Source organism: Hippichthys cyanospilos, chromosome 1 (genome assembly GCF_059441005.1).
Source record: "Hippichthys cyanospilos isolate Australia breed blue-spotted pipefish chromosome 1, RoL_Hcya_1.0, whole genome shotgun sequence".
NCBI classification, from domain to species: domain Eukaryota; kingdom Metazoa; phylum Chordata; class Actinopteri; order Syngnathiformes; family Syngnathidae; genus Hippichthys; species Hippichthys cyanospilos.
Window position 1 is genome coordinate 19,453,150 of NC_142369.1, and position 26,385 is coordinate 19,479,534.

At 42.5% G+C, this 26,385-nt stretch overlaps 2 protein-coding genes across 10 annotated transcripts in view; one reads left to right on the forward strand and one right to left on the reverse strand.

Annotated features, from left to right (window-relative positions):
- Positions 1 to 18,864, forward strand: part of atxn2 (ataxin 2) — a 28,662-nt gene extending 9,798 nt beyond the window's left edge. For 2 of the 8 annotated variants that reach the window (XM_088428671.1, XM_088428692.1), the window contains 20 exons: positions 2,761 to 2,915; positions 3,016 to 3,107; positions 3,578 to 3,766; positions 3,841 to 4,013; positions 7,056 to 7,310; positions 8,784 to 8,969; positions 9,586 to 9,759; positions 9,828 to 9,929; positions 13,216 to 13,286; positions 13,369 to 13,697; positions 13,782 to 13,845; positions 14,894 to 15,043; positions 15,252 to 15,269; positions 15,702 to 15,774; positions 15,896 to 16,089; positions 16,527 to 16,653; positions 16,734 to 16,916; positions 16,987 to 17,198; positions 18,046 to 18,223; positions 18,313 to 18,864. In XM_088428671.1, coding sequence (XP_088284797.1) covers positions 2,761 to 2,915; positions 3,016 to 3,107; positions 3,578 to 3,766; positions 3,841 to 4,013; positions 7,056 to 7,310; positions 8,784 to 8,969; positions 9,586 to 9,759; positions 9,828 to 9,929; positions 13,216 to 13,286; positions 13,369 to 13,697; positions 13,782 to 13,845; positions 14,894 to 15,043; positions 15,252 to 15,269; positions 15,702 to 15,774; positions 15,896 to 16,089; positions 16,527 to 16,653; positions 16,734 to 16,916; positions 16,987 to 17,198; positions 18,046 to 18,223; positions 18,313 to 18,341 — 2,954 coding nt within the window. In that variant the 3' untranslated portion in view covers positions 18,342 to 18,864. The remainder of the gene's footprint in view (positions 1 to 2,760; positions 2,916 to 3,015; positions 3,108 to 3,577; positions 3,767 to 3,840; positions 4,014 to 7,055; positions 7,311 to 8,783; positions 8,970 to 9,585; positions 9,760 to 9,827; positions 9,930 to 13,215; positions 13,287 to 13,368; positions 13,698 to 13,781; positions 13,846 to 14,893; positions 15,044 to 15,251; positions 15,270 to 15,701; positions 15,775 to 15,895; positions 16,090 to 16,526; positions 16,654 to 16,733; positions 16,917 to 16,986; positions 17,199 to 18,045; positions 18,224 to 18,312) is intronic. The other 6 variants (XM_088428709.1, XM_088428717.1, XM_088428681.1 and 3 more) reach the window with 5 other exon arrangements.
- A 301-nt stretch (positions 18,865 to 19,165) lies between these two features.
- Positions 19,166 to 26,385, reverse strand: part of sh2b3 (SH2B adaptor protein 3) — a 43,068-nt gene continuing 35,848 nt past the window's right edge. For both annotated transcript variants that reach the window (XM_088431213.1, XM_088431221.1), the window contains exons 3-8: positions 24,798 to 24,899; positions 24,609 to 24,697; positions 23,917 to 24,068; positions 23,417 to 23,631; positions 23,167 to 23,344; positions 19,166 to 22,661 (exon numbers count right to left, since the gene is read on the reverse strand). In XM_088431213.1, the coding sequence (XP_088287339.1) occupies positions 22,297 to 22,661; positions 23,167 to 23,344; positions 23,417 to 23,631; positions 23,917 to 24,068; positions 24,609 to 24,697; positions 24,798 to 24,899 (1,101 nt within the window). In that variant the 3' untranslated portion in view covers positions 19,166 to 22,296. The remainder of the gene's footprint in view (positions 22,662 to 23,166; positions 23,345 to 23,416; positions 23,632 to 23,916; positions 24,069 to 24,608; positions 24,698 to 24,797; positions 24,900 to 26,385) is intronic.

Here is a 26,385-nt window from a genome sequence, read left to right on the forward strand (position 1 = left end):
TGAAACAACACAAGCTATAATATGCACAAATATATTGTCCAAAACCTATTTATTAAACAAAAACTGTAGTGTTTAGAACATGTACGTACATTAAATGGACAGAATACTGGAAAATGCATAAACATGGTCCAAATACTGTACTGTTTATAAAGTAACTCCAATACTTACACCAATCACCAATTCCTTAACTACATTATTGTCTACTTTACGAGTAGTTCAACTTGTTGAGACATGAACTTTGTATGTTGGGGAGGAGCTCAGTTTAGCCTGGGTTGTTAGTGTGAAGTTGTCATGTATTTTAACTACTCATGACAGAGCTTGTTTCTTATATATAATTATTTGTTATAAAATAAGTAGAAATTAGAAGTTTTTGTTTCGGTTGTGTTGCAATTTATACTTGATTAAAAAATTCAAGTTAAAGTAATTTGTTATGATTAAAAAAAATCAAGTTAAAGTAATTTGTTATTGTTTTACACTTGAGACTAGTTCTTAACACTTTTACTAGCTGTGCTTTTTACAAAGAATGTATATCCTAATTTGGTCCCTGGAATTGTTTATTTCCATATTTACCATTTATGTGAAACCATTTAAGATGATCAGTGTCAGAGCATTTTTCTTTTTAAACTTAAGAGGTTCCACTGTTGTTGAGCTTCATGATGTTGCTTTCAGTGGAAGATCAGCCAAGTTTCACCATTAAGCTTTTACTGTGGCCTTGCAAAACATTCAATGTCAGTGCAGATTAAACATTTACATAGACTCATGCCATCATGCTTCCATCTAGATTGATTTGTGTGTGTGTTTTTTAGTAACAAATTTAACGTAACCAGTAACTTACTCAAATAATTTTTCAAAATTTTTATGCCGGCCCTATGGGTCAATGAAATTAACCCTTTGTTTTCCGCTGAAAGCAACTGGTTGTGCTCACACTTAAAACAGAGAATAAAATCACTCTCTAACGGTTCCAAATGCCAGATTTTTCAATCAATCATCTGATTGACTTTAGTCTAAATGCATGCTTGCTTTGCCTCACCTCCACCATCACCCTCTGTATCTTCTACTTTCATGATGAACAGCAGTCATACAAAGTATCATCCTCAGACTAGGATAGTGCCAATGCAAGTACTATAGTACTTTATTTACTATCTTTTCCGGACTGTAAGGCGCACCAGTATATAAGACACAGCAGCAAAAATTGAGCACCAAAAAAAAAAAAAAAAACCATCTTTGCCTTGGATAAGCCGCACATGACTATAAGTCGCAGGCATACGATAAGCCGCACATGACTATAAGCCGCAGGTATATGATGGTAATATGAAGCTTTTAAATGTTCTTTATATATGTTTTAATTGTCTACCAATTGCAACATCCTCTCTTTAATAGACTGAACATGCCTGCATATTTAGTCCCAACATTAGCTTTATAAAAAATTGATGGATTGATATTACCAACAGAATATTGCCGAGTTAAATAGCAGTTCATACTCGAAATCAATACTTCGATAGAATTCTGTCTCCCATTGTTTGACAATCATAACATTTTTAAATACACTCATATATACTGTGTACCAAATATCGAATTTACGCGTCACAAACTTTTATACAAGATTTTTTTCAATTTAGAAGTAAAACAAATATTTTTAATAATATATTTTAAAACTCTTTTTGACCACAGTCATTGATTCACATCTTTTCAGTTCTATTTCATAGTTGTTCCATAAACTGACACGTTGAACACACATTTGCTTGACCGGTGGGAAAAACCAGCTGATAAGCCGCACTGGACTATAAGTTGCGGGGCTCAAATCATGATGAAAAAGTCGCGACGTATAGTCCCAAAAATACCGAAATATGGCTGATGTGCCTTATTCTGTGTGCTTTTTTTTTCTGTCTCTATTTACCATGATTTTTCATGCTTCTAATATAAGGAGTAGACCTAAAACCTCCCCTCCTCCAGATTTATACCTATAACATGCTGCATTTACTCATTTATTAATGAAGTGATATTACAATGAACTTTTTTTTGCTTTGGTGTTAATGACCACTCCAATTGCAAGACTTGCACAGATTATTGAATGGCTTATTAAATATCACATCGTGTGTGTGTGTTTGTGTGTGTGTGTGTGTGTGTGTGTGTGCGTGCAAGTGCGTGCATGCCTGCATATTTAGTCACAACATTATATCTATAGAAAATTAATCGATGGATATTACCAACAGAATACTGCAGACTTAAAAAGCAGTTCAAACTCAATATTTCGATAGCATTCTGTCTCCCGTTGTTCAATTGATAAATTAATTTAGTGAACATTGCACACACTGCAAATAAATAATATATTCAATCATAAATTCATTCATCCTATATACTGTATACCGTATATCAAATTTACACATCACAAACTTTTATACAAGATCTTATTCAATTTAGACATTTAATTATTTTTTTTTCTTCATTCATACATGTCTAATAAACGACAGAAATTTTCAAACGCACGTGTTTTGTCAGCTAGCTGAAGACCACATTTATGTGTGCGTCAAGCAACGGCACATCATGGAGCCACTTTTGAGAGAGGAAAAAAAAATCTGCAGCTCGGATGTCATGGATAAGACACACACACATATATATATATATATATATATATATATATATATATATATTAATATATATTAATATGTGTGTGCGTATGTGTTTACATATAAAGGCATGTTCGTTTTGGTGCGCAAGCAGTAAGCATGCGATTTCTTGCTTGTTTGTTTTTGTCTGCAGACCATAAAGGTGTATCCTTGCGTGTCTCAGATAACTTCACAGACTCGGCAGTAAGCGGCAGAATCAACGGGGAGCACAAAGAGAAAGACCTCGAGCCGTGGGATGGTGGAGAGACCCACAATTCGGACAGCCTCGAGTCATTGGATACCGATGTGGTGGGAAACAAAAATGCAAAGCCACAACATACACTGATCGAAGCATCATTGTCATTAATGTGTAGAACATGAAATGTAACCTCACCTTTTATTGTTGTAGTCAAACGGGTGGGACCCCAATGACATGTTCAAATACAACGAGGAGAAGTATGGCGTCTTGTCTACATATGATAGCAGCCTGTCCACATACACGTAAGAATACTGTGTCCGTGTTCCTGTTTCCTCCCTTTTTCATGAATTTGTTCCATTTTACACTGAATTAGTTATTTAACATATAGATTTCAATTAAGTTCATAAACACACTGTACATGGACTAAACAGTCAGTAGATACTTATGGTGCTCAGAATGAAAATTATTTAAGGTTTATCAAGAAAAACTGTTTTCAAACTTTTTTTGGTTTCGCTGGTTGTTACGAGAGTGATGCAAACCTTCTCTACACCCACAACACACCACTTGTAAACAAAGCTTGTATGTTATATGACAGAATTTTCAATTTTTTTTTCATTTTTTGTCTTGGCGAATTAAGAAAAAAAATCTTCTGAACTCCTTGTTCCAGCTCTCCACATTTTTTGTACCATTGGCTTAAGTGTGTTTACTATTTCAATTACCAATAAGAAATATCAACAGAATGCATTTATTCTAATGTGCCCTTCCCTACCAGTGTTCCCCTTGAACGTGACAACTCAGAGGAGTTCCTCAAAAGGGAAGCACGGGCCGCCCAGCTGGCAGAGGAGATCGAAGCCAGCTCAACATACAAGGCCCGTGTGGCCCTCGAGAATGACGAGCGCTCAGAGGAAGAGAAATTTACCGCGGTGGTGAGAGGCGAAAGAGAGATGCACACATTGAGCAGGTGAGACTTAGATCACACTGTGACAGGTTCACTGGGCTCAAGCAGCAACATATCGATTATGTGTCTGTGCGCAGGGAGAACAAATATATTCCCCCGGGTCAGAGAACCAGGGAGGCAATGTCATGGGGGCCTGGACGTCAGAATTCCCCACGTCTAACTCCAAACTCAGCTGGCCCTTCGGCTCCTCGTGCAGGACTGCATGACTACAATCAGAGCCCAGGAGGTGACCAGAGGGTGGTGAATGGAGGTACGGATGGTCAAGCTCACACGCACCTGTGATGCTATGTGCTCCCTTTTAGCCAGCATTTTCATTGGAACATGGCCTGCACGTTTTCTGGTCACCGTTACCCAGCTGTCAATAGAAGTTTGTCTTAGCGAATCAATAAAGAAATGATAACCCTATAAATGAATGATTTTTTTTTTTTTTAATTCACAATAACAATACATTTGGTCCTGGAGTTTAGGACAGCCAGCCGTACAAAGATATAAGATAACTAATGGCAAGCAATGAATTAGTTAGTGCAGTGGTGTAGGACTACCACATCACAAGAAACACGGTCCGATCATAGCAATGGCCCTGTGGCCCGGTACCACCACTAGATGGTCAGGCTGCTAGAGGTTACTGTTGCTGATCCAATAGGTCCACCAGTACAAATTTCAATAATAAGTATCATAAAATCGACTAGGGCTGGGCGGGCGATATTGACAATAAAAATAACGAAATCTCAATTTTCTTTCTTTCTTTCTCATTCTGGATAAAAAATTGAATACAATAGTGTATTCTGTAATGTAATTCTGTAATTTTTGTTATGTATTAAAATCAGTTTTAACAAACCCTTCCATTATTATTATTTGTTTTTGTGATCAAAATAAATTTATCACCCATTCCTAAAATTAACACTTGCGTTTTGCTCATTTTATCACTCTTTTTTGCATATTTGATTGCCCCCATTATATGTACATTATGCGCTATTAATTAATTATTATTAATGGACTGATAGGCTCACCCCTGAAATGATGAATTTCATTAATTACTGTTCTAATCACATATATACTGGAGAGGAGCTTGGATATTGTTTTTATCCGGCTACCTTGATCGCCCATACTTGCGTCTGTTTTGGCCTCTGTTATGACAAGTGTCACTCTGTCATCCACTGGTAGGCCTACATATATATTAATATATTTTAAGTGTTGTTTTAAATAAAGGACAGTGTCTGCTCTGCCAGTTATCACAACTTGGCTCAAGGTGGCTCGACAGCGCCACTAAGACTTAATGTCGGACCCTTGGGTCTGCTCAGCTTCGACCGTAATGATTTTCATTCTAGTGTTTTACATTTATGGCACTGTAGTGTTTTTCATACAAATATTGATTGTAAATATGATGGTTCAAGTTTTCAAACGGCATATAATAAACTGGTTCCCACACCGGTGTAAGAAAAAACGTTCATTATTGTGTTTATTTTTATATTATATCAAACCAAGAAGTTGTACTCAGTTAACACCATTTTCAAGTTGTCTTTTGTTTTACATTTATGGTACTGAAAGGTATTTTTTTTAATGTTATCGTTATCGTATGGCCCTTTTTATTCAAGATATGTATACTTGGAAGCTTTAACAACTCTTTTATATTTCCCATATTTACTATGAAATATTTAAGCATGTTACCACTGTGCAGTTGCAGTACTTGCTTGCATTATTTTCAAGTGTAAAATGTAACTGAATAGTTAACATTTGAAATGTTCTGTTTTTATTATTTTGTTCATACGGTTCCTTATGGAAGGATCTAACTTGATGCTCAAAACTGTGCATAGTACTGTAAAAATATCAAAGTTGTTGATCAATTCATAGGGGTAAAACTAAGTATTGAATATTAAATGTTTGAAAAACAAGTATGTGTTATGATTATTCATCATGTTTGGTCAAACGTCTATTTCCCTTCTTTAAAAAAAAAACGTATATAAACAAGGTTTCAAGACTTGTTACTTACAAATAATACAAACAAACTAAAATAAGTAATGTAAATAATAATTTAAGAAACTCACCTGGGACATGGCAAAAGCTTGGCACACAGGGCAACACAGCTAACTTACTTGCTGAGTGCAAAACAATGAAAAAAATGAAGCCTCCTTAGCAGTCAAAATGTGATTTTCGGTCATTTCAAACCAAATTAACAATTTTGGGTCTCAATTGACAGGTAGCACTGTATATATTAGGAATCAGCTGAATAACCCATATGTCATTAACACTGGTAAATAATATATTAGGGTGAGAAAAGCAAAAGCTACATGTATAGCCGGCTTTTTAAATGTTAATATGGCTGAGAATCAGCTTAATTATTCGTGGCAGCCGATATCATGATCGCGATTAAAATTTGATTAATTGGGCAGCTCTATGTTGATTTGATAGTATTTATGAAATTTGTACTGGATCAGTGTCAGTGAAATTTCAGTGGCCCTACACTGTCACTTAAGTTTTTCCTGAACCTCCGTTTGAATAGATCGCTGACGTCTGAGGCACTTCTGCTTGTTTGCCGTGCCGACTTCTCACCTGTTAGCGAGGCATCCATAATACTAATGCCAAAATGCATGATTGTGATTGCGATTAATCGACTTGAAGCTGTAATTGTCATCGCGCAATTGTAAAGTTGACAAGTCAATTCGACCCAGCTGTGATTATGACTAGTACTGCATTAGCTTTAGTTGGTGAAAGGCTTTGCCTATTTTCAACAAATTTGGTTCATGCCATGGAAGTGAACTTTGTTAGAAATTTGAGGGCACCCTACACAAGTACAGTATTTATTTAATTGTTTGTTATTACATTTTTGTGTGTACATTTGATTGGTTTACTGCTGGCATCTATTTCACAAGTTTAGTTAGAAGTATGGGTCCTTGACCTGTATAGGCCCACAGCGGCAGGCCTCTTTGTCTTGTTCAACCTAGTTTATGTAACCAGGGATACAATGGTTTATTCGCTACTTAAGATATTTTCAGTGCAGACCACAGGTTAATTTTACCTGGAATTCTTGGGCTCAAGAGCTCATCTTGTCCTGCAAAGATAGATAGCACCTTTTCAGTTGTGGCCAGTTATTGACATCATCGACAGTCTAGAAGTTTTTTTTTCGGCAGATCTGTTTTAGGAGTGCCCTTATGCTTTTTCATTTTTTAAACTTGTTATTCTGTCTCAATGTAATGAATGACGCCTCCTTATGCTCTCGCTCTACTCTTCTTTTTCCATTAGAATTGCTAGTTGCAGTGTGTCATCCTTGATCATTTGTCCTTCCCTCTTTTAGGTTCATCCCATTGGCCCTCACCCTGTCCATCTTCTTCTTCCCGCCCCCTTCCTCGCTACCAGTCCGGTCCCTCCTCCCTGCCTCCTCGGGCCACCACGCCCACCAGACCACCCTCCAGACCCCCCTCTCGAACTTCTAGGCCTCCGTCTCATTCATCCCATGCCTCCTTTCCCTCTCCCTCCTCCTCACCACCCTTTCCCCTCCATGGGCCCTCGTCGCCAGCCTCCACTCTACCCAAACGCATGTCTTCAGAAGGTACCCACATCAGTGTGGCGTAGATCTGGGCAAAGGCATGAGTTGAAGGTGGATGGATTGGTTTTAACCATAGAGTGATTCATAATTTTAATAAGCAAACAGCTTCAAACTTTAAATAAGTAAACTGCTTTCAAAAGTAAATTTGCCCAGGTCTCGTTTGGAACAGTAGAGTAAGATAACGTTAACATTCTGCAGAGTGGTTTAGAACTTGTTAGAAGTTATCAAGCATTTCTGACCAGCTGTGCAAGCTGCAAGCAACACTTGACCTTAATTTAATGCTCATTTTATCTCTGAAAACTGTTGGGTCCCTGGACTCGAAATACTAAAAAACTATGGGTCCTGACAGAAATGTTTGTAATTCTAAAAAATTCTCAACAAAAAGGATAAAATAAGTCCAAGGTTCAAACTGCATTTACGAGACGGGAGCAAAAAACAACAACAGATATTAACAAATATCTAAGTAAATAAATGTATATGGCCCACAGCTTGATGATGAGGGAAAAATGTTTTTCCTCCTGAAGGAAGACCTTTTAAGGACGACTGCACCATGCAAACTTATTGTTTAAAATAGATAATTAATAAATAACTAACTTGCATGTAGCATTTGACATCATTTTCACGTCACAACTACTGATATAAGAGTCCATTTTGGTAGAAAAGTCCACTTTTTACTTTGTTTGCTATTATTTGACTCCTCAATGATACAAAAAGAAAATGCAGTTTGCCTTGTTTTGGGTTTTAAGTCAGCACTTTAGAAATAGGTGGAATCAATCAATCAATTTGAATGGTTTAAAAATTTTGGCCTATAACTTGATGATAGGGAAACATGTTTTTCCTCCCGAAGGTAGCCCATTTGAGGACCTAGTCTATATCTGTCAACTATTTTCATATTTATATATAAAAAATCAGGGATGTTTCTTTCCCTACATATCATGATTTGATGCAAAGAAAAAAAAATCTGTGCCGCAAGTGACTATGAATTTCTGCCATCAGTTTTTAAATCTAAGTATGTAAGTTGCAAATTAAAAAAAAAAAAAATATATATATATATATATATATATATAATATATATATATATATATATATATATATAATATATATAATCTGTGAGCCCCTGGAGCATGTTCCATGTCATCCATGAAATAGAGATGGATGAAATGGAGCCTATTTTATTCCCCATTGTTCTGTCAGTACTTTGCACTGTGAGGTCACCAGTTCAAAAGTTGCACAACTCTGCTTGTTGGTGATCCCTCCCTCAAAACCACCTCACCCATTCCGCTTTCAACCTCCCATGTTCCCCCTCTCTGTTCACTTGGCTTTGGTTTGAGACATTTGCAGTGTTTGAGTTTGATTCACTCACTTCCCTGCTACTAACAAGCATGTTCAACACTCCCAGTGTGACCATAGCTTGACTTCTCTTCTCTTTACCCCTTCTTTCAAATGTTATTTTTTTTTTATCTTCTGTTTTGGTAGGTCCACCACGGATGTCTCCAAAATCACAGAGGACGCCCCGTGCTCACAGAGTGCCTCCCAGCAGAACCACTGGAATGCTGCCTGGGGTAGATTTAATTTCTCACAATGCACCTGGAGAAATCCCATTGACTTCGTCCAACAGAGGCAACTCATCGGGAGGAACCTGGTCCTCTGTTGTTAGTGGAGGTATTGACATTTAAGTGTCATCAAACTGTGTCTTGCAGCCTGCTCAAGTGTACAAACATTTGTTCCTGTGTTCATTCAGACCTGCCACGTTATAATGTTTGCAAAGTGTAATTTAATTTAAGCAAAACCGCTTTTCTATTGTATTGGTTCCACATTGGAACAGCCTCAATCGTACCTCTGGCTGTTTTCTCTTCACACTTTTTAGAAGCAGTGCAGTTGTGTAAGAACCACTTTTCTGAATCTCACCTGGGACGGTTCTAAAATGCAGGTCGAACATTGTACTCTGATTGACTGACAAATGTAGGCGATGTTTGCAACGTGGCAAGTAACACTGCTGCACATTTCTTTTTCCTGGGTTAAGTATAACAATACATAAGCATATTTGCAGTTGCAGCACTGGTTGAAATGGGAAAGATTGTGGGAAATTTTTAGCGAGACTTTTTGAGTTGCTGTCACTTGTGAATTTTCGTCATCGCTCGCACTCCGGTGTCCAATTCCGCAGCCTGGAGCCTGGACGGTCTCTTATCTTAATGTTGTGGCCCGGGAGGTTGGGGCAGCTGATATAGTTGGCAATAAATTTGCTTACATTAATGTCTAACTGTATCTTCCTCATCAGCTCACCGACCTCGCTCCCCGCGTCAGAACAACATGGGTGGAGCTTCGCCTTCCTCTGGCTCTTTGCCTCAGACAGGAACGACACCCACGGAGTCTTTTGCCTCACCAACGTCGGCTTCCTCTGCAACTGCTCCGATCCCTGCCTCCAACATGGTAGCCTCTCTGTCAGGAGATGGTAAGGCTCCTCGGGAAGTAAATGTCACAACTGCTTTATCTTGTATGTAACATGTAATTGTGTTGTAGTAAAAGAAAGTCGCGTCCAGGAGACGAGACAAACATCACCCAAAGCCAACAAAGACAGCACTAAGGACAGTTCTTCCATTATCAACAGACCTATGTGTAAAGGTAGTCCAAAGTTTTGACATTGTTCAAACTCGGACCAGTTTTTGTTTTCAAGTTTGATAGAATCATAAAATGGGCGATTTCCAACCATTAGAAATCTAGCCATTTCAATGAATTGGTCTGAAAAGGCTTGCTTTATTTGAAATAATGCCTGTTTGCACATCTACAGTATCTACTGTATGCAACTAGCATACAGCAACAGGCAAAACAATTTAGTGCTCTTCCGCTAGATTACAAAATGTACACTCCGCCTGTTGCCATTCATAAGTGAATGATTGCTGATTGTCACACTCAGTTGGTCTTTATTTCAGGTAAATTTGTGAGTAAATTGCGATGTGATAATTAAGTACAGTGGGCCCCCTTGTTACGAACTTAATCCGTTCAGCGGCTACGCTCGTAACTTGAACTGCTCGTATGACGGGCAATCCAAACCTATGTTAATTAGTGAATGCGTGCAGCGCGCGCAAAAACCTTAGGTAAAAACATCAAGACTTTCTACACATATTAAAAATGAGTAACATAATCTACTGTACAGTTAAATAAAATAACATATACAAAGGAAAAATGACATTTACCTTTGGGGCGACGTGACTTGAGCTGGGTGGAGGCAGAGGGGAGCAGAGACCAACCCGCAGAATTTATTTATTTTCTTAAACGGGAACTTTTCTCAAACTAGAATTTATCACCGGCGATTTCCTTCTCTTTAATCCATAATAGAAGACGCCTCTCAATTTTGTTGTCGAGCGAGGTCCGTCCCCCGGCAAGGAAAGTCTTGTCCTTAGAAGATTGCCGAGCGGTTACGGCCATACTCACGAGCAAGGTTAACCACGCGTGCGCCTCCTTCGTATTTTTTTTTTTTTTTATTATCTCCTGCTTCATTTCTATTGTCATCATCCTCTTACTTCTTCCTTTACCGCCACTAGCAATTTTAGAAGCCATGTCTAACAGATAAAGTTTGCAAAGTCTTAACAACATTCCTTCCTTCCGTTTTTGACTGATTTTCTCTCCTTGCTTCCGTCCCGACCAGCTGTGCCATCAAGCTAGATGAAGGCGTTCGACCAATAGCATATCGGCATTTCCGTGACTGAAACAGTGACTGTGACATTGTAAGAGCAATAGCATATCCGCGTTACGGTGTTGTGCTTGAGCAGATGATATCGTTGATGTAGCAAAGCGAGGTCAATTGTACGTACACAATGACTGGTAAAGCGTGGTGAAATCATAGTTAGAACCATCACGAATATACACACACATTAAAAATGAATACCATGATATAATGTACAGTTAATTAAATTAACATGGATACACAAAGGATAAATGACATTTTCCCCTGGGGCGACGTGACTTGAGCTGAGTGGAGACGGAGGTGAGCAGAGACCAACCCGCAGAATTTATTGATGTATTTTCTTAAACAAGAACTTTTCTCAAACTAAAACATGTCACCGGCGATTTCCTTCTCTTTAATCCATAATAGAAGAAGCCTCTCCATTTTGTTGTCGAGCGAGGTCCGTCCCCCGGCAAGGAAAGTCTTGCCCTTAGAAGATTGCCGAGCGATTCCGTCCATACTCACGAGCAAGGTTAACTATGCGTGTGCCTCCTTCGTATTTTTTTATTATCTCCTGCTTGGTTTCTATTGTCATCATCCTCTTACTGCTTCCTTTACCGCCATTTGCAATTTTAGAAGCCATGTCTAACAGATAAAGTTTGCAAAGTCTTCACAACATTCCTTCCTTCCGTTTTTCACTCATTTTCTCTCCTTCCTTCCATCCCAACCAGCTGTGCCATCAAGCTAGATAAAGGCGTTCGGCCAATAGCATATCGGCATTTCTGTGATTGACATGACGTCGGCCAATAGCATCTCCGTGACTGACACAGTGACTGAGACAGTGACTGTGACATTGTAAGAGCAATAGCGTTCAACGTTGCCGTGATGAGCGTCAACTTCTGAATTAGTTGATATAGCAAGGCGAAAATAAATGTACAAATACAATGGCCGGCATGTCAGTATTGTTCGTAAGACGGAAGGTTTGTGCGTAAGTGGGGGACAAAAAACTCCGCGGTCCACGCTCGTAAGTCGAAATGTTCGTAAAAGAGGGGGTTCGTAAACCGGGGGCCGACTGTATATGGTATATACTTTTTGTGATATTTAAGTCGTCAATGTAAAATACAGTCGGCCCCCGGTTTACGAACTCCCTCTTTTACGAACATTTCGACTTACGAGCGTAGACCGCGGAGTATTTAGTCCCCCACTTACGCACATACCTTTCGCCTTACGAACAATCCGACATGCCGATCATTGTGTTCGTACAATTATTTCGCTTTCCTGCATCAACGAAATCAAACGTTCATGCTTTTGACGGTAACGCTGAACGCTATTGCTCTTACAATGTCACAGTCACTGCCTCAGTCACGGTGTCAGTCACGGAGATGCCGATATGCTATTGGTCGATTAAGATCACAGTCCCGGTCTCACTCAGGGAGATGCTATTGGCCGGCGTCACGTCAATCACAGAAATGCCGATATGCTATTGGCCGAACGCCTTTATCTAGCTTGATGGCACAGCTGGTCGGGACGGAAGGAAGGAGAGAAAATCAGTCAAAAACGGAAGGAAGGAATGTTGTGAAGACTTTGCAAACTTTATCTGATAGACATGGCTTCTAAAATTGCAAGTGGCGGTAAAGGAAGAAGTAAGAGGATGATGACAATAGAAACGAAGTAGGAGATAATAAAAAAAAAAAAAAATACGAAGGAGGCGCACGCATGGCTTGTGAGTATGGCCGTAACCGCTCGGCAATCTTCTAAGGGCAAAATTTTCCTTGCCGGGGGACGGACTTCGATCGACAACAAAATTGAGAGGCTTCTTCTATTATGGATTAAAGACAAGGAAATCGCTGGTGATAAGTTCTAGTTTGAGAAAAGTTCCCTTTTAAGAAAATAAATCAATAAATTCTGCGGGTTGGTCTCTGCTCCCCTCCGCCTCCACCCAGCTCAAGTCACGTCGCCCCAAAGGTAAATGTAATTTTTCCTTTGTATATTTGCTATTTAATTTAACTGTACAGTAGATTATGTTACTCATTTTTAATATGTGTATAAAGTTGTGATGTTTTTACCTAAGGTTTTTGCACGTGTTGCACGCATTCACTAATTAACATAGGTTTGGATTGCCCGTCATACGAGCAGTTCGAGTTACGAGCGTAGCCGCTGAACGGATTAAGTTCGTAACACGGGGGCCCACTGTATGTGCCTAGCTGTTTAAAATACTCTACTGATCTTTTTTTGTGATCACAGGTCCCCCCTCCTTGGCACCTGACCACAGGAAACAAATAGACAATTTAAAGAAATTTAGTGAAGATTTCAGGGTGAGTTTCTTGTTGCGCGATGCTGAATCATTGTAAAAGTATTGTATCGTCTCAAAATCCTTGTTGGTCTTTCATTCTTCAGTTGCAGTCTAGTTCCAACCCAGATCCTGCCTTCGACCACTTGATCACCAAGCCTCCAAGAGACTCTGGCGACAAGCCTGCCGACCTTGCCTCCCTGGACAGAGCCTCCTCAGCTGGTCTGGAAGACCACGGCGGCGCCGCCCAATCCACGGGGGCCATTACCACGAGTAAGCCTGGTAGCCCATCAGCGCAGTCGCCGTCTCCTTCGGGCCCGGACCAGAAAAGGGCAGGCCTGGATGTGACCTCGCAGGGGGTTCAGACGACGACAATGTCCACTTTTGGCGTGTCCAAGCATGAGGAGAAGGAGGACAAGAAGGAGGTGGTCCAAGAGTGAGTGAAGCCCGCCGGATTAGGCAGTCTGAACAGTTAAATAATGCCAATGATAATCTTTATCTGATGGTTCCCTCCATGCAGTCAAGTAAGAAAGTCCACCTTAAACCCCAACGCCAATGAGTTCAAGCCAAGGTTCAACACGCAGGTGAGAGCCCTGCCACTTCATTCATAAAACACTAATACTCTTGCCTCAGATCACTGCTTGCATTTATTTCTTTAATAATTTTCGATGGAACATACCCATTTTCACCTGCAGTCGTTGGCTTGAAAAATGCATTCCAGTCATGACAAATATTTATTTATATTTGTTCATCTGTCTATGCCAGGCAGAGCAATCAAATGCTCTTCCATTATATGGAGTAGGTAGACTCTTAAGTGTTTATTCACCTATTACCACTCATATAGTCGATTATGTTAATGCTTATAATTAATAATAAACTCACCAATTAATTTACCAGGTGATACGATTTTAAATATTAAGATAAAACATTACTCATTAGAATGTTATTTCACATTTACTCATTAAAATGAATTATGCAGAAGAAATGTCATTAGAATATTATTTCACATTTACTCATATATTAAAATTAATTATGCAAAAGAAATGTAGTTTGTGTGTCTTCCAAAAATCTTTAAAATATTAAAATAGAATCTGCATTATAATAAATATAAAATATCTTAGTTATATATGTAATATTTGCATTCATCTATATAGCTGTATATAATGAACATTACGCAGTTATAATAAAACATTAAATATTTTCACTGAGTGATTTGCAGTGATTCAATATAGCAATTTTATTTTTTAAATTTCAAATAACTAGTATTGCAATCTAATCTACCACAGGTTTCTAGTTTTATCCAACTCATTTGTATAAAAAAAAAAAATGCATTATACATTAAATATTGTTGATGATTGATTGTTGATGATTTTTATTTTCACAAAATATTTCAATATAAAATGTAGTCACATAATGTGATTTAGAGCTACCTATATTATTCATTTTTTCTTGGGAGTAATGCAGGGATTCACTGACTTACTCAAGTAGAATACACATCTGGCGCTTTAATTGTGGCGTGGCATTTATCAAAGCAAAGGCCATTATTTAAGGAGAATAATCGAAGTCCATGAAGGGATGCAAATCCCCTTTTACGTATTTTAGGTTTTACATTTAACGTTGCATGCCTTTCAGCAGCCCAAACCGGCCAACACCCCGACGCCCCCGCGGCCTCAGGGCCAGCCCAGCCCCTCCATCGTGGTCCAGCAGCCCCCTACCGTCTACGGCCAGCCTGTGTGCTTCCCACAGATGTATCCTCTCACACCAGTTAGTCCTGGAGTCCAGGTGAGACCTGCGCCGTTTCTCAACTGACCGGGCCGGGTGTGACGCTTTCACAAGACTGTTTTGCCGGAGTGTGAATGCTGGTGGATTTATCTCATGTTGCTTTAAGAACAACTTGGTGATCCAACATCAGACACATGTAAAGACACGCATTTTTCCCTTTCTTCCCCCTGCTCCTCATCCTCTCTCTGTCTGTCTCTTGCTCCATTAGAAAAGCATAATATGGAAGGTTTGTGAATTTTTCTTCAAATTTCCAATTTTTTTTTTATGTTTTTATTTACATTTTTTGTCAAAGCCCAATTAGTTCTGAGATGTTTTGCTTGCTTGTCAATTTTAACGCATTCAGATGTTGGTTTGCCAACTTCTTATTGCAATTCATCTCTTACAACATTCATTTTCAAGGGGTTTATTTTTGTTGCAGTAATAAGTGCATGGTTTTTACTGACAGGGAGGTGTCAAACACACACACACACACAAAGTAGAAAATGCATGTGAGTTCAGGTAAGCTGAAACCTACAGTCTGACATGCTTGTGCCCTTTATGTTTTTGTGTTAATATTTATTCAGGCAGTGAATAGAATTAAAATGTCACCTGAAGGAGTATAAAATAAGCACATCAGGAATTCTCTCCTTGTTTTGACTTCTTGATCCTCTTTGTGCAGTCTCCAGCGATGTACCAAGTACAGATGCCACATATGACTGTTAACCAGTCTAAACCGTACAGACCAGGTAAAGGTGAGAACAATCAGATTTCTCTTGTCATCGTGCATAACCATCAAAGAAGCTCAAGTAAAGGCTTTGCCATGTGGGACATTACGATTCCCCGTGGCCCCAACTTGTTCTTTCTTTTGGCCAGTACCCGCTATGACCCAGCAGAGGTCGGACCAGCACCACCCGCCGGGCACGCCTACCCTCATGCACCCGGCCACGGCGGCAGGGCCGCCGATCATCACGCAGAGTCCGGCCTACTCCGCCCAGTACTTCACTTGCAGCCCGCAGCAGTTCCCTAGTCAGCAGCTGGTCCAACAGATGCCACACTACCAGTCTCAGGTCTGTTTGCTTTATGCATTTTCCATACAAACAAGTGGCGCACCTCTTTCGATTTGAAAGTTGACAATACTTTGATCTTTTTATCTGGTCTTCATATTTCATTCTTCATATTCGGTTTACATCTCATCTCACATAAATGAACATGCAAGTGGAAATCAGTATGTACCAGACTTGCTTCATCATGTACGTGACCTGTCGTCAAGAAGGGGTAAATGTTCCCTCTTGTCCTCTTGTACGGTGTGCCTGCCACTGGCACAGTCCGGTAATACTTGAACCACTTGGCCAAATAGGCAAACCTGTCTACTTTGGGTGCCCGCCACGGGACCTTAATCCGGGCGAGGAGAATTCTCAGCCATTGCAAGAAATCGTTTGTGAGCCATGGAATAATACCCTGCTTGCGATGCCCTCAAATATACCGTACTTGCTTTGTGTTCCAGGCGCAACATGTGTTCAGTCCGGTGATGCAGGGCAGCGCCCGCATGATGGCGCCGCACGCCCACGGCCAGCCCGGCCTCGTGTCTTCCTCCACCACTCAATACCCAGAGCAGACACACACCATGTATGGTAAGTGCCGCCCCCTGGCCGCAGCCCGCAACGGGGCTTGCCGCGAGTGGTCTCACGCCGCCCTTCCGGCTTCTCTTCAGTGTCTCCTGGCCCCATGCCCCAGCAGTACCCTCATCCCAGCGCCACCTTGCACCCCCACCCGCAGCACCCTCAGCCCTCCGCCACGCCCACGGGCCAAGGGCAGCAAGGGGGCCCGCCCCAGCACGGGGGCCCGCCCAACCACCCGGCCGCCAGCCCCGTGCAGCACCCCCAGGCGGCGGCAGGTGACCGCGCCTTCCCAGAGCAGCTCGCCGTCGGCTTAACCTAACCTTTGCCTCTCTTGTCGCTCCTCAGCCGCCGCCGCAGCCGCCCAGGCCCTCCACCTGGCCAACCAATCGCAGCAGCCCATGTACTCGGCTTTAGCCCCCACGCCGCCCTCCATGACGCCGGGACCCAACCCGCAGTCCCCGCAGGCGTCCTTCCCTTCGGCCCAGCAGACCGTCTACATCCACCCGCAGCAGGTGCAGCACGGCTACAACCCCAACCACATGGCCCACGTGCAGCAGGTCAGCACCGAAAACGCGCTACGAGAAGTAGAGGCGCGCGTCTGCTCACCCGCTTTCAAATGACAAACGTTGCGCGTATAAGCGCGGAGACCAAGTTCAACCCTTTCAAAACCATTCAAGTGACCGATAATAGTTTAAGAAACGAGATGAAATAGGGCAACTGAGACCATAGTCATATTCAAACTCATTTCAGGTTTTTTTTTTTTAACTCATTAAATGCCACAAAGATATAAAATGGACTATTTTAAAATGGACTATTTTATGGAGAAGAATCAGGTTGAAATCAGGTTGATTTTAAACTAATTTTGTTCCCAAATTAAAATAAAATGCAGCGTATGAGTGTGTTTTCCTACGTTTGAGTAAGACTTGAAATGTGGCAATCCATTTTAAGTTAGTGTCACTTGATATATTTTTTCCCTGTCAAGTTTTTCCCTAATTGCAGTAGCAAATTCCTTCGGCAGATTGTTATGTCCAGTTTAAAAAAAGACAGCTGAGCTCTGACTTGCCAGCTGAGACCCATTGAGCAGCATAACTTAGTTTACTTTTCTTGACACCCTCTTAAACCCTCTAACGGTTAAAGGGTTTAGAGTCTAACCCTAAGCCTAACCCTTTTCCAGTGTTCAATATCTCAGATGATGCCCTCCTTCGCTTCTACGGCAATTTAGGGCGCAGTGGTCTTTCCGCTGTCGTTGAAAATTTGGGCTCAGTATCTTTTGACTAAAGTACGTCCTGCCTCCGGTAGCAAAAGTCGAAATGTAGTTCCGCATCAAAAACAGTACTGCACTTGTCACTGCGAGGTGACGTGAGCGGCCGGCGGCCCAAACTGACGAAAGGTTTCGCATGTCAGGCACACATGCAGTCGGGCATGGTGGCGTCTCACCACGCGCCGCCCAGCCACCCCCCGATGATGCTGATGGCGGCGCAGGGCCCGCCGGGCGGGCCGCAGGCCCCCATGGCGCAGGCGGCCCTCAACCACATCCCCGTCTCCTCCACCGCGCCCTTCTCCTACCTGGCGCATCCGCAAGGTAAAGCCCGACAACAAAGTTCTTCTCTCGGTTTGCCGTCTGGGCCGTCCTGGTTCACTCGCTATCTATCCGCCCGCTGGCTTTTGCAGTGCAGCCTCATCACCAGCAGCAGCTGTAGATGGCCGATAGATGGCGCCGACGCGCGGGAACTTGATTCGCCAGGAGGATGAGGAGCCTTTCTGCACCCTCTTCCCCCTCGCCCCGCCCCGCCCCGCCCCAACCCGCCTTTCCTCTTCCCCCAGACAAGGCAATAAGAGAATGTTAACAGGTTGATGATGCAGTGATGTGTTTTATGACAAAACTAATCTATGATCCAAGGAGAATTAAACTGGAACTTTGTCTGCACCTTGTGTCGGGTGAAAAGAAAAAAGACAAAAAAAGCCCATTCTTGAACAGTATTAATGTTGCTGTTGTATCACTGCTGCTGCTACAAGACTACGGTGTCTAATCAAACTAAAAAAGCAGCCAGCGACAGGAAAACTACAACAAACCTGAATCTGTTTATTTATGAGGAAAAGAAAAGAATGACGGTGATCACAACCCACCTCTCACCTGACCCTAATGTAACTTTTAAGTTAAAACTTTTACTTTGTAGATAATATAAATAATTAAAAAAAAAAAAAGAGCCAAAAAAATGTAAAAAATAAAAAAAGTTTTAAAAACTGAACCTACTAGCGTGTGTGTTTCTTGTAAAAGAGCCCCCCCAATAAAACTACACTTTTCATGCGTGTAAACTCATTCCATGCCAGCTATGTATTTTCAGGTTTTACGAGTCTGGACATTAAATTTATTATATTATCAAATCGATACTTACGATCACATTCGAGTGACTTTTTTTTTTCTTTTGAATATCATCACTTGCAAAACTGAAGTCAGATGAGAAAAAGTACATTTATTTCGTATACTATTTGTGACTGCCTTCAGGCTTGCACCAAGCGTAAGGAGGCTTTACTTTGGTTAGATTTATTTTTACTCCAAAAAAAGACAACAGAAGAGTCCAATGTACAGTCGATATATAATTTAGAAAGCTTACAACTGAATGAAAAGGGATTGCAAACACAAAGACACCTTCATTCAAGAGTTGTGGTGGTGGTCTGGGGGGGGGGGCTTTACAGTGCTGAGGTAAACACAAACAGTATTGAGAACACGTTGAATTCATTAACAAGAAATGTTCAAATCAACTCAAAAGGCACAATGGCGTCAAACCATCATCATGGTCATTAAAGAAGTAGCTGAAGCAAATTTGATGAGAAGCCTTGAAACTGAGCTGGGGAACTTAAAGCAATTAAAAAATAAACCTCACAGGAACTGTTACATATAGATTTCAGACAACCTACCAACACTCATCATATTTAACATTTGCTGCAACATATTTCTTCATTTTAATTTAGTTCGGCCCTCGGAGGACTGGGATAAAAGTTTTCCCGCCGCTTGTTTAAAAAAAAAAAAGACAAAGAAACCCATGAACATTGTGGCTAAGAGGATTCAATATTGCACGACACACTAGCTATTTTATTTTTTCCAAGCAAAGAGGACTCGTGATGGGTCAACATGTTACAGTTGCAAGAATAACATCACACTCGTCCATTATATTGATATACCGGTGAAAACAAAAACAATTGGACGTGCGTTAGTGTTAAGACATCCCATTGCTACCAAAATAAAGCTTTATTTTATGTAGATTTGCTGATTAAGAAATCATGGTGGAGTCGCGCACCAAACAGTTAATGCTACCTGTGTGTATGCGTATTAAAAAATATAGATATAAATGTATTTATTCCTCCCACCTTCAGAGATAATCCAAAGAAAAGGGGTACTGCCTGTCGGCACCCTAACGCAGCACGAGGTACTTGGGCAAGCAAGTAAACAAATATTACTACATTTGTTACGAGTGACTTTAGTCAAGAGGTTTTATTGATTAGTCACCTATGTATGGCTGGGTTCACACTGTAGTCCGAAGTGACCCAATTCCGATTTCATGGCCTCAATTGGACCTGTATGTGATCTTTTGAAGGCAGCGTGAACGCCACAACCGATCTTTTCAAATGCGACCAAAGACACTTTACCAATTGCGATACGTATCCGATGTCTCGGAGCAAGCGAAAGCGTCGTTGCTGGCACTGTACAATATGCAACATGTACTCGTTAAATTGAGATTACGCGCAACTTTGAGTATTTATGACAAGAGGAACTCGAGCCATGTCGCAAGGTAAAGGAAAACTGCTTCGGTCGCATTCGAATTTACACTGGCGAGACGTTCACCGGCCGCGCACAATGTGGGAAAATGTACCTTTCCCCAACAAATATACAATTTACGAATATGAACACAAGAAAATATAAAGAATTTACAAAGATGATATTTATTTTGTTTTACTTTAGTTTTTACATCATCGCCCAACTGTTTGTGCGTCCTGTACACGGTAACGTAGAAAATACCTTAAAATGAGGGTGCGTCTTATATTTGGGGAATGACGGCATTTGGAAATGTGAAGGACCTCACAAAACGATCGGAATTGAACATCAAGCACTGCAGTGTGAACTTAGCCTATACCCGCGATCAGGCAGAACAATTAAAAGGTCGTCCACTAGATGGCGGAAGCCAAAATGACCCATGTAGCTATGTGATACGAGATGTTAAAAATTAGATCAAATATGTGCCTTAAGGTAAATTTCGATTAGGGAAGCCACAACTAAAGTCTTCACGTCCCTGTTCAAACGCTAAGTGGCTATTTCCCCACCATTAATGTGTGTACACGATCACAGTTATTTTTAAAGCAATAATTCAAATTGTACAAGTTATACTGCGCATCATAATAATAGTGGGGAAAAGTCAGAACCCTGACGCTGGCATTTTCAACAGGATGTGTAGTCTTTTTATATCAGATAATCATTTCTGTGTTGACAGCAACTGCTGATGTCCACCTAAGTCAAATCTCACACCACACGCATTTAATGATCAGAGTGTGCGATTTCTGAGTCCCCGTGCGAAAGTTGCCTCGGCCGACCGCAAAGCGGATGACAGATGACAACCTGTCTGAAAGGGTTTTCCGCAGACTAACGTGACATTCCTCATTCGTGTTAAAAGCCATTGTCAGCGTATGACCGTGACATCATCCGAATGCAGGATGCGGCGTTGCTGTTTGAAAGCGCAAACGTGCAGAAATATCCCAACTTTATAGATGGCTTCCGCGTAATCTCATAAAATGGTGAAGCTTCACGATTTTGCAGGTTCTCGTTGTTCGGGGGTAATTTTGCATGAAAGGAGCTTGAAAGATGGAGACGAGAGGCGCGGGCGTAAAAGGCTTATGGTCACAATTTTTCAGGGTCTCTGTGTGAAAGACAAGGCCTTGGTTAATGTTTTTTGGATTCCTCGCAAAAATGTAGCGACGGAGAACTCTTGGCGTCTGCAAAGTGCACATTTGATATGAATAATAAGAGCATATAATAGTAATATTGTGGATCACATTATCACCTGGAGAAAGAGGCGGAGCGCATCCTGGCGCAGACAACAATTCACACTCACATTCAAACCTATGGGAAATTTAGAGTCCTAATGGACCTAAGAAGAATCCAGAAGCCCTCCTCTGCAAGGCAGGTGCGTCCGGCCTTTCCTTTCAAATAATTCGCAAATACGAGAAATACGTATTGAGACAGAGCGTCAGAAGACCCAGAGAGACGAACAGGAGAAAGAAGAGTGCTTCAGATTTTTTTTCTGTTTATATCAGAAAGTGAGCGTTGGCCCCACACGGGGAATACTGCGCCAAAGAATTAGTCTGTTTTTGGGGGGGGTTAAGGAAAAAAAAAAGTGAGCGCCAGCAAAGTGACGAAAGAGGGGGATATGAATTTAAAAAATGGCCAATTCATTCCCGTGCTAAAGCTAGCATTGGTTGAAATGAACCTTCAAAGGTTTGCCTTTAGAAAAGGTAAAAAAAGTTTTTGCTCACTGGGCCTTTGGACGACCCGTCCGCTCCTGCCCCGAATATCAAAATACATTCACTGCGGACAGTCGTGCGGAAGCCGCGTGGGTCTCCGGGCCCTTCCGCGCGCATCTCGTGGAGCCGGGCCGCGGGAGGTCAGAGCAGCATGTACTGGTTGTCGATGGCCCGCTTGCGTCCGCGCTCGGGCTCAAGTTCGTAGTCCGAGTCCCGCCGGGGGATGGCGGGCGGGTTGACGCGGCGTAGCGGCGGCTGGCGGCCCGCCGGCTCGCCGCGCCGCAGGTGAGGGGAGGCGGCGGCCGACGGCGGAGGCGGGGCGGCGCGGCGAGGCGTCTGCGGACCCGAGGCGCCGGTGGCGGCGCACGAGGACGAAGACGAGGAGGAGGAGGAGGAAGAGGAGGGTGGCTGGCTGCGGCCGCGAGACGCGCCGCAGTGAGCCAAGTTGGGCTCCGAGTTCCAGCGGTGCAGCGAGAACGGCACCAAGAGGGCGCCAGAGAGCTGACCTAGCGCACACAAACACGGCAACGCTTCACATTTCAGCGTAAACCTTGAACAAATACAATAATATGAGGGTTGGGATGAGAAATAAAAATGCCACATTTTTTTTTTTTTTTTTGCTTTGTTGGGCTACAAGTGCAATGGAATACACAGCAGAATGCGCGCTGCATGACTGTAAAACATGGCGCCAAACTTCAAAATAAACATTACGTATCATATAGCGTGTAGACACAAATGTCTTGGAACGCTTTAACTCATTCAATGCCAGGCACGTATTTTCACGTATTTTAAGAGTCCGAACATTCAATCCCAGATGCTTAGTTATCGATTTATTACTTTAGTATCTGGAATTTTACGTCCTTAATGTACTTAAGTATCTGGGATTTAATGCCCGGACTCTTAAAAAGCGTGAAACTACGTCCAAGGCATTGAATGTATTAATAAAGTTGAAAAAGCATATACATTTATATATATAACCCAAATACCGAACGGAAGCAGCCGAGCGCTCACCCTGCGACGGGGGGCTGGAGCCGGCCACCACAAAGCTGGAGAGCGTGACGGCGCCGGCGGATCCGCACTCCAGCGGGATGGGGAAGAGGCGAAAGTGGCTGAGCATTTCCACCACGGAGGGGAAGCGCAGGTGCTGCACCCTGCACTGCCCCCACTCGGTCAGCGACAGGCGCAGGTGCTGCACACGCACAAACGGCAAATTACAAGCGGACCTTGAATGATGGCGCTCCTGCCGGGCTTCCCGCCGCACCTTGGCTTTTCCTTGGTAGTTAAAGGTGAGGACGTAGTCTCCTCGCCGCGTCTCGCTCTGACGCACCAGAAAGACCCCGTGACCCTCGGCCCCCGAGCTCTGAACCAGGTGGGCCGCCTTGACGCGTGAGATATGCCCGTGGAACCACGGGTAGGAGAACAGGAAGTGATCCGTTTTGTGGATGACGGGCTCCGGCAGGGCCAGGGTGACCGGGCCTGAGGAGGACGCAAGCCATTCAAAAAAAAAAATGACCCCCCCCCTCACTATCTCACAAATCCCCATTCAAATTAGTCGAGGGAGTGAGCCTCTCTGCCTCCGAGTAGAAAGGAGGGAGCAAAACGGGATGTGATGGACAAGGTTTCCCACCCGCTAAATGCGCAGGTTTGCTCGGAAGGCATCGGAAAATCCCTTGACTAATTCCTTCCAAAACTGCAGCAAAGCCATCCCGAGACACATGACGACAACATCCGACAACGTGACGTCAATTAAAGGGTACGTACAGCTAATTGTGACGGGGCGCGCCTGGGGAACCGGCTGGGACGCAGCTGGCCGCCAATCGCTTTGACTCCCGGACTCCGAGCTCGCTCTGCGATTGGTGGAAAGGGCGCTGTCGGCCGGGGAGGTGAGTGGCTCCACGTCCGCGCTGCCCAACCTGAAGACCGCACACACATATACACGCAGTCCATTATTTGCTGCGCGTGACCCTTACGTGGGCACATTTGTAACTGGTTATGAACAAAACTTGTTGCATGACGTGCGGGTTTGTTTCATTGAGACGAGAAATAGGCTTTTTTTTGTTGCGCTCGCTAGGCGAGACCCGTGAACCGGCATTGCTTTCTCCTAGAAAAGCGGGACTAAAAGGTAACCGACGTTACTTAAGTAAATGAAGAGCTGTTATCCAGAGATCACAATCACAGCGTTGAAAATGCTCCACACAAGTTCTCTCGTTTCAGCATCGCACCTGTTCGCTTCCCTTCCCTAAATGCTTCCTGACTCGGGCATTTCTACTCTGGGTGTGATCTGATTTGACTCAGGAGGCGAGGACGAACTGTGAACTGAGCACTTGGACTGGACATCTGCAGTAATGAGAAAGCCCGGGATATTCTCCTGAGCACTTTCCCTTCATGCGCGAAGCCCGCTTTCAACGAACCGAAACCGAGTCACGCTACATATGTGCCCAAACATTTCCCACCTGTTGCTGATGCATTCTTTAATCTCCGTGGTCCAAGAGCTGACCTGTTGGTCGTTGTCCGTCTCAAATATCAGACTGCCTCGGTTAACCTGTGCGGGGGATGGAAGGCCTTTTTGAACGGGCGCCGCGCGAGCGACCGCGCGAGCGACCGCGCCAGCGACCGCGGGGCTCTCGGGAACGAGCGCAAACCTTTAAAACAAACGTGTTTAAGTTGTCGGGCATCTCCAGCCGGTTGCAGCGACGGACCTCTTGGATATCTGAGCAGTGAGTGGTCAGTTTGGGAGCGGAGGCCTGGAAAACACAAACGGCGATGGTTCCGACGGAAGGGCTTCGGCAAAGCGACGCTCGCATTTCCGCCATCGTAAAGGCCGCCCGGTGAACACCTCGCCCGCTAACCGCGGTGAATAAATGGAGAAAATGAAGGCATGTGGTGGTTTGTGTGCAAACGAGGATAACGAGTTCAGTATGCGCAGACGTACCGTCGGCATGCGAATCGTCTGACAGGCGCAGCAGGGGAGCTCCGCAGAAATGTTTTCTTGGCGGCTCACCGAAAACAACACTAAGTTGTCTTGTTGGCGTGTGTCACAAAAACAAAAATCGCCAAAAAGTGCATATACTGGCTACGGTAATTATTGACCTTTCTGCCAGGAGGTTCTGCACGGACTGTCTCATTCCATTTCTGAAAGTAATGATGGCCACCCATTTACCCATTTGATTGGTTCTTGCCAGAATATGAATTTTAGCAGTTGTCCAATAGGGTTGTTTGCTGCGTTTTAACCTGACTTCGGCACAGCACGACCGATGGTCAGAACTCCATTGATGAAGGAAGAAATTCTACTAATGAATTCATAATAAATTCATGTATCCCTTTTTTGTGAAAAATGGTTGAGATCTTACACACTGTCCCTTTAAGTACATAACTTCACATGAAAATAAAGACGTTACAGGCCAAGCAGGAGAACTTTTTTTTTTTAGAAGTGTATTGCCAAAAATCACATTTAATAGAAAACTGCAATGTTTTTCTGGAAATAACTATTAGTATAAAAACTTGCTTCACAAGTTAGTAGACTGTGTATTTACCTACACTGATGGATTGGATTGAGTGTGTTTGTCAGCATAAAAGGTGAAGAATAAAAGGGGGGCAATTGAGGTTTTTTTCATTGATCTGTATGTGGCTCAGACAAATGATAATGGTCTTAAGTATCTGCAGCAAGTAGAACAGATGTGATATCAGTTGCTACTGCTATGGTCACGTATTTGTCACCTGCCATGTATGTCATTTTTATCACATTTGTCATGTAAGGTCCTGTATTTATTGTTGTGATGGAGGCAACTAGTTTGTTCCAAGATGCATTCGTTGGTACATTGGATACAATCAAATGTTCGAGGCATTTTTTTCTTGCCCCAAATACTTGTTTATTAGTGTACATGTTAAAATATATGTTAAGCCAATTGTAGAAGGAAATGTTGATGTGCTACATGGCAACACAAACAGCCGGAAACCCTGTAAGGCCAAAACGTCAAAATAAACCGTAATTTAGCAAGTAATATACGGACACGAATGCCTCATTACGCTTTTATTTTTGAAGTTGTTTCCGAGAGCGTGTCACTCCTGCAAAGGTTGCTCCCGATTCGTGATAAAAACCACAGTGTTGTTCTAAAATTACGTTTAATTGCCCATTCATGTCGCTAACAAATGACTTAATTATGCTGACATTTGCCACCTGTTAACAGTGTTTACCCAAATCCGGGGGTTTGTTAGAACTGTCTCCAGCAT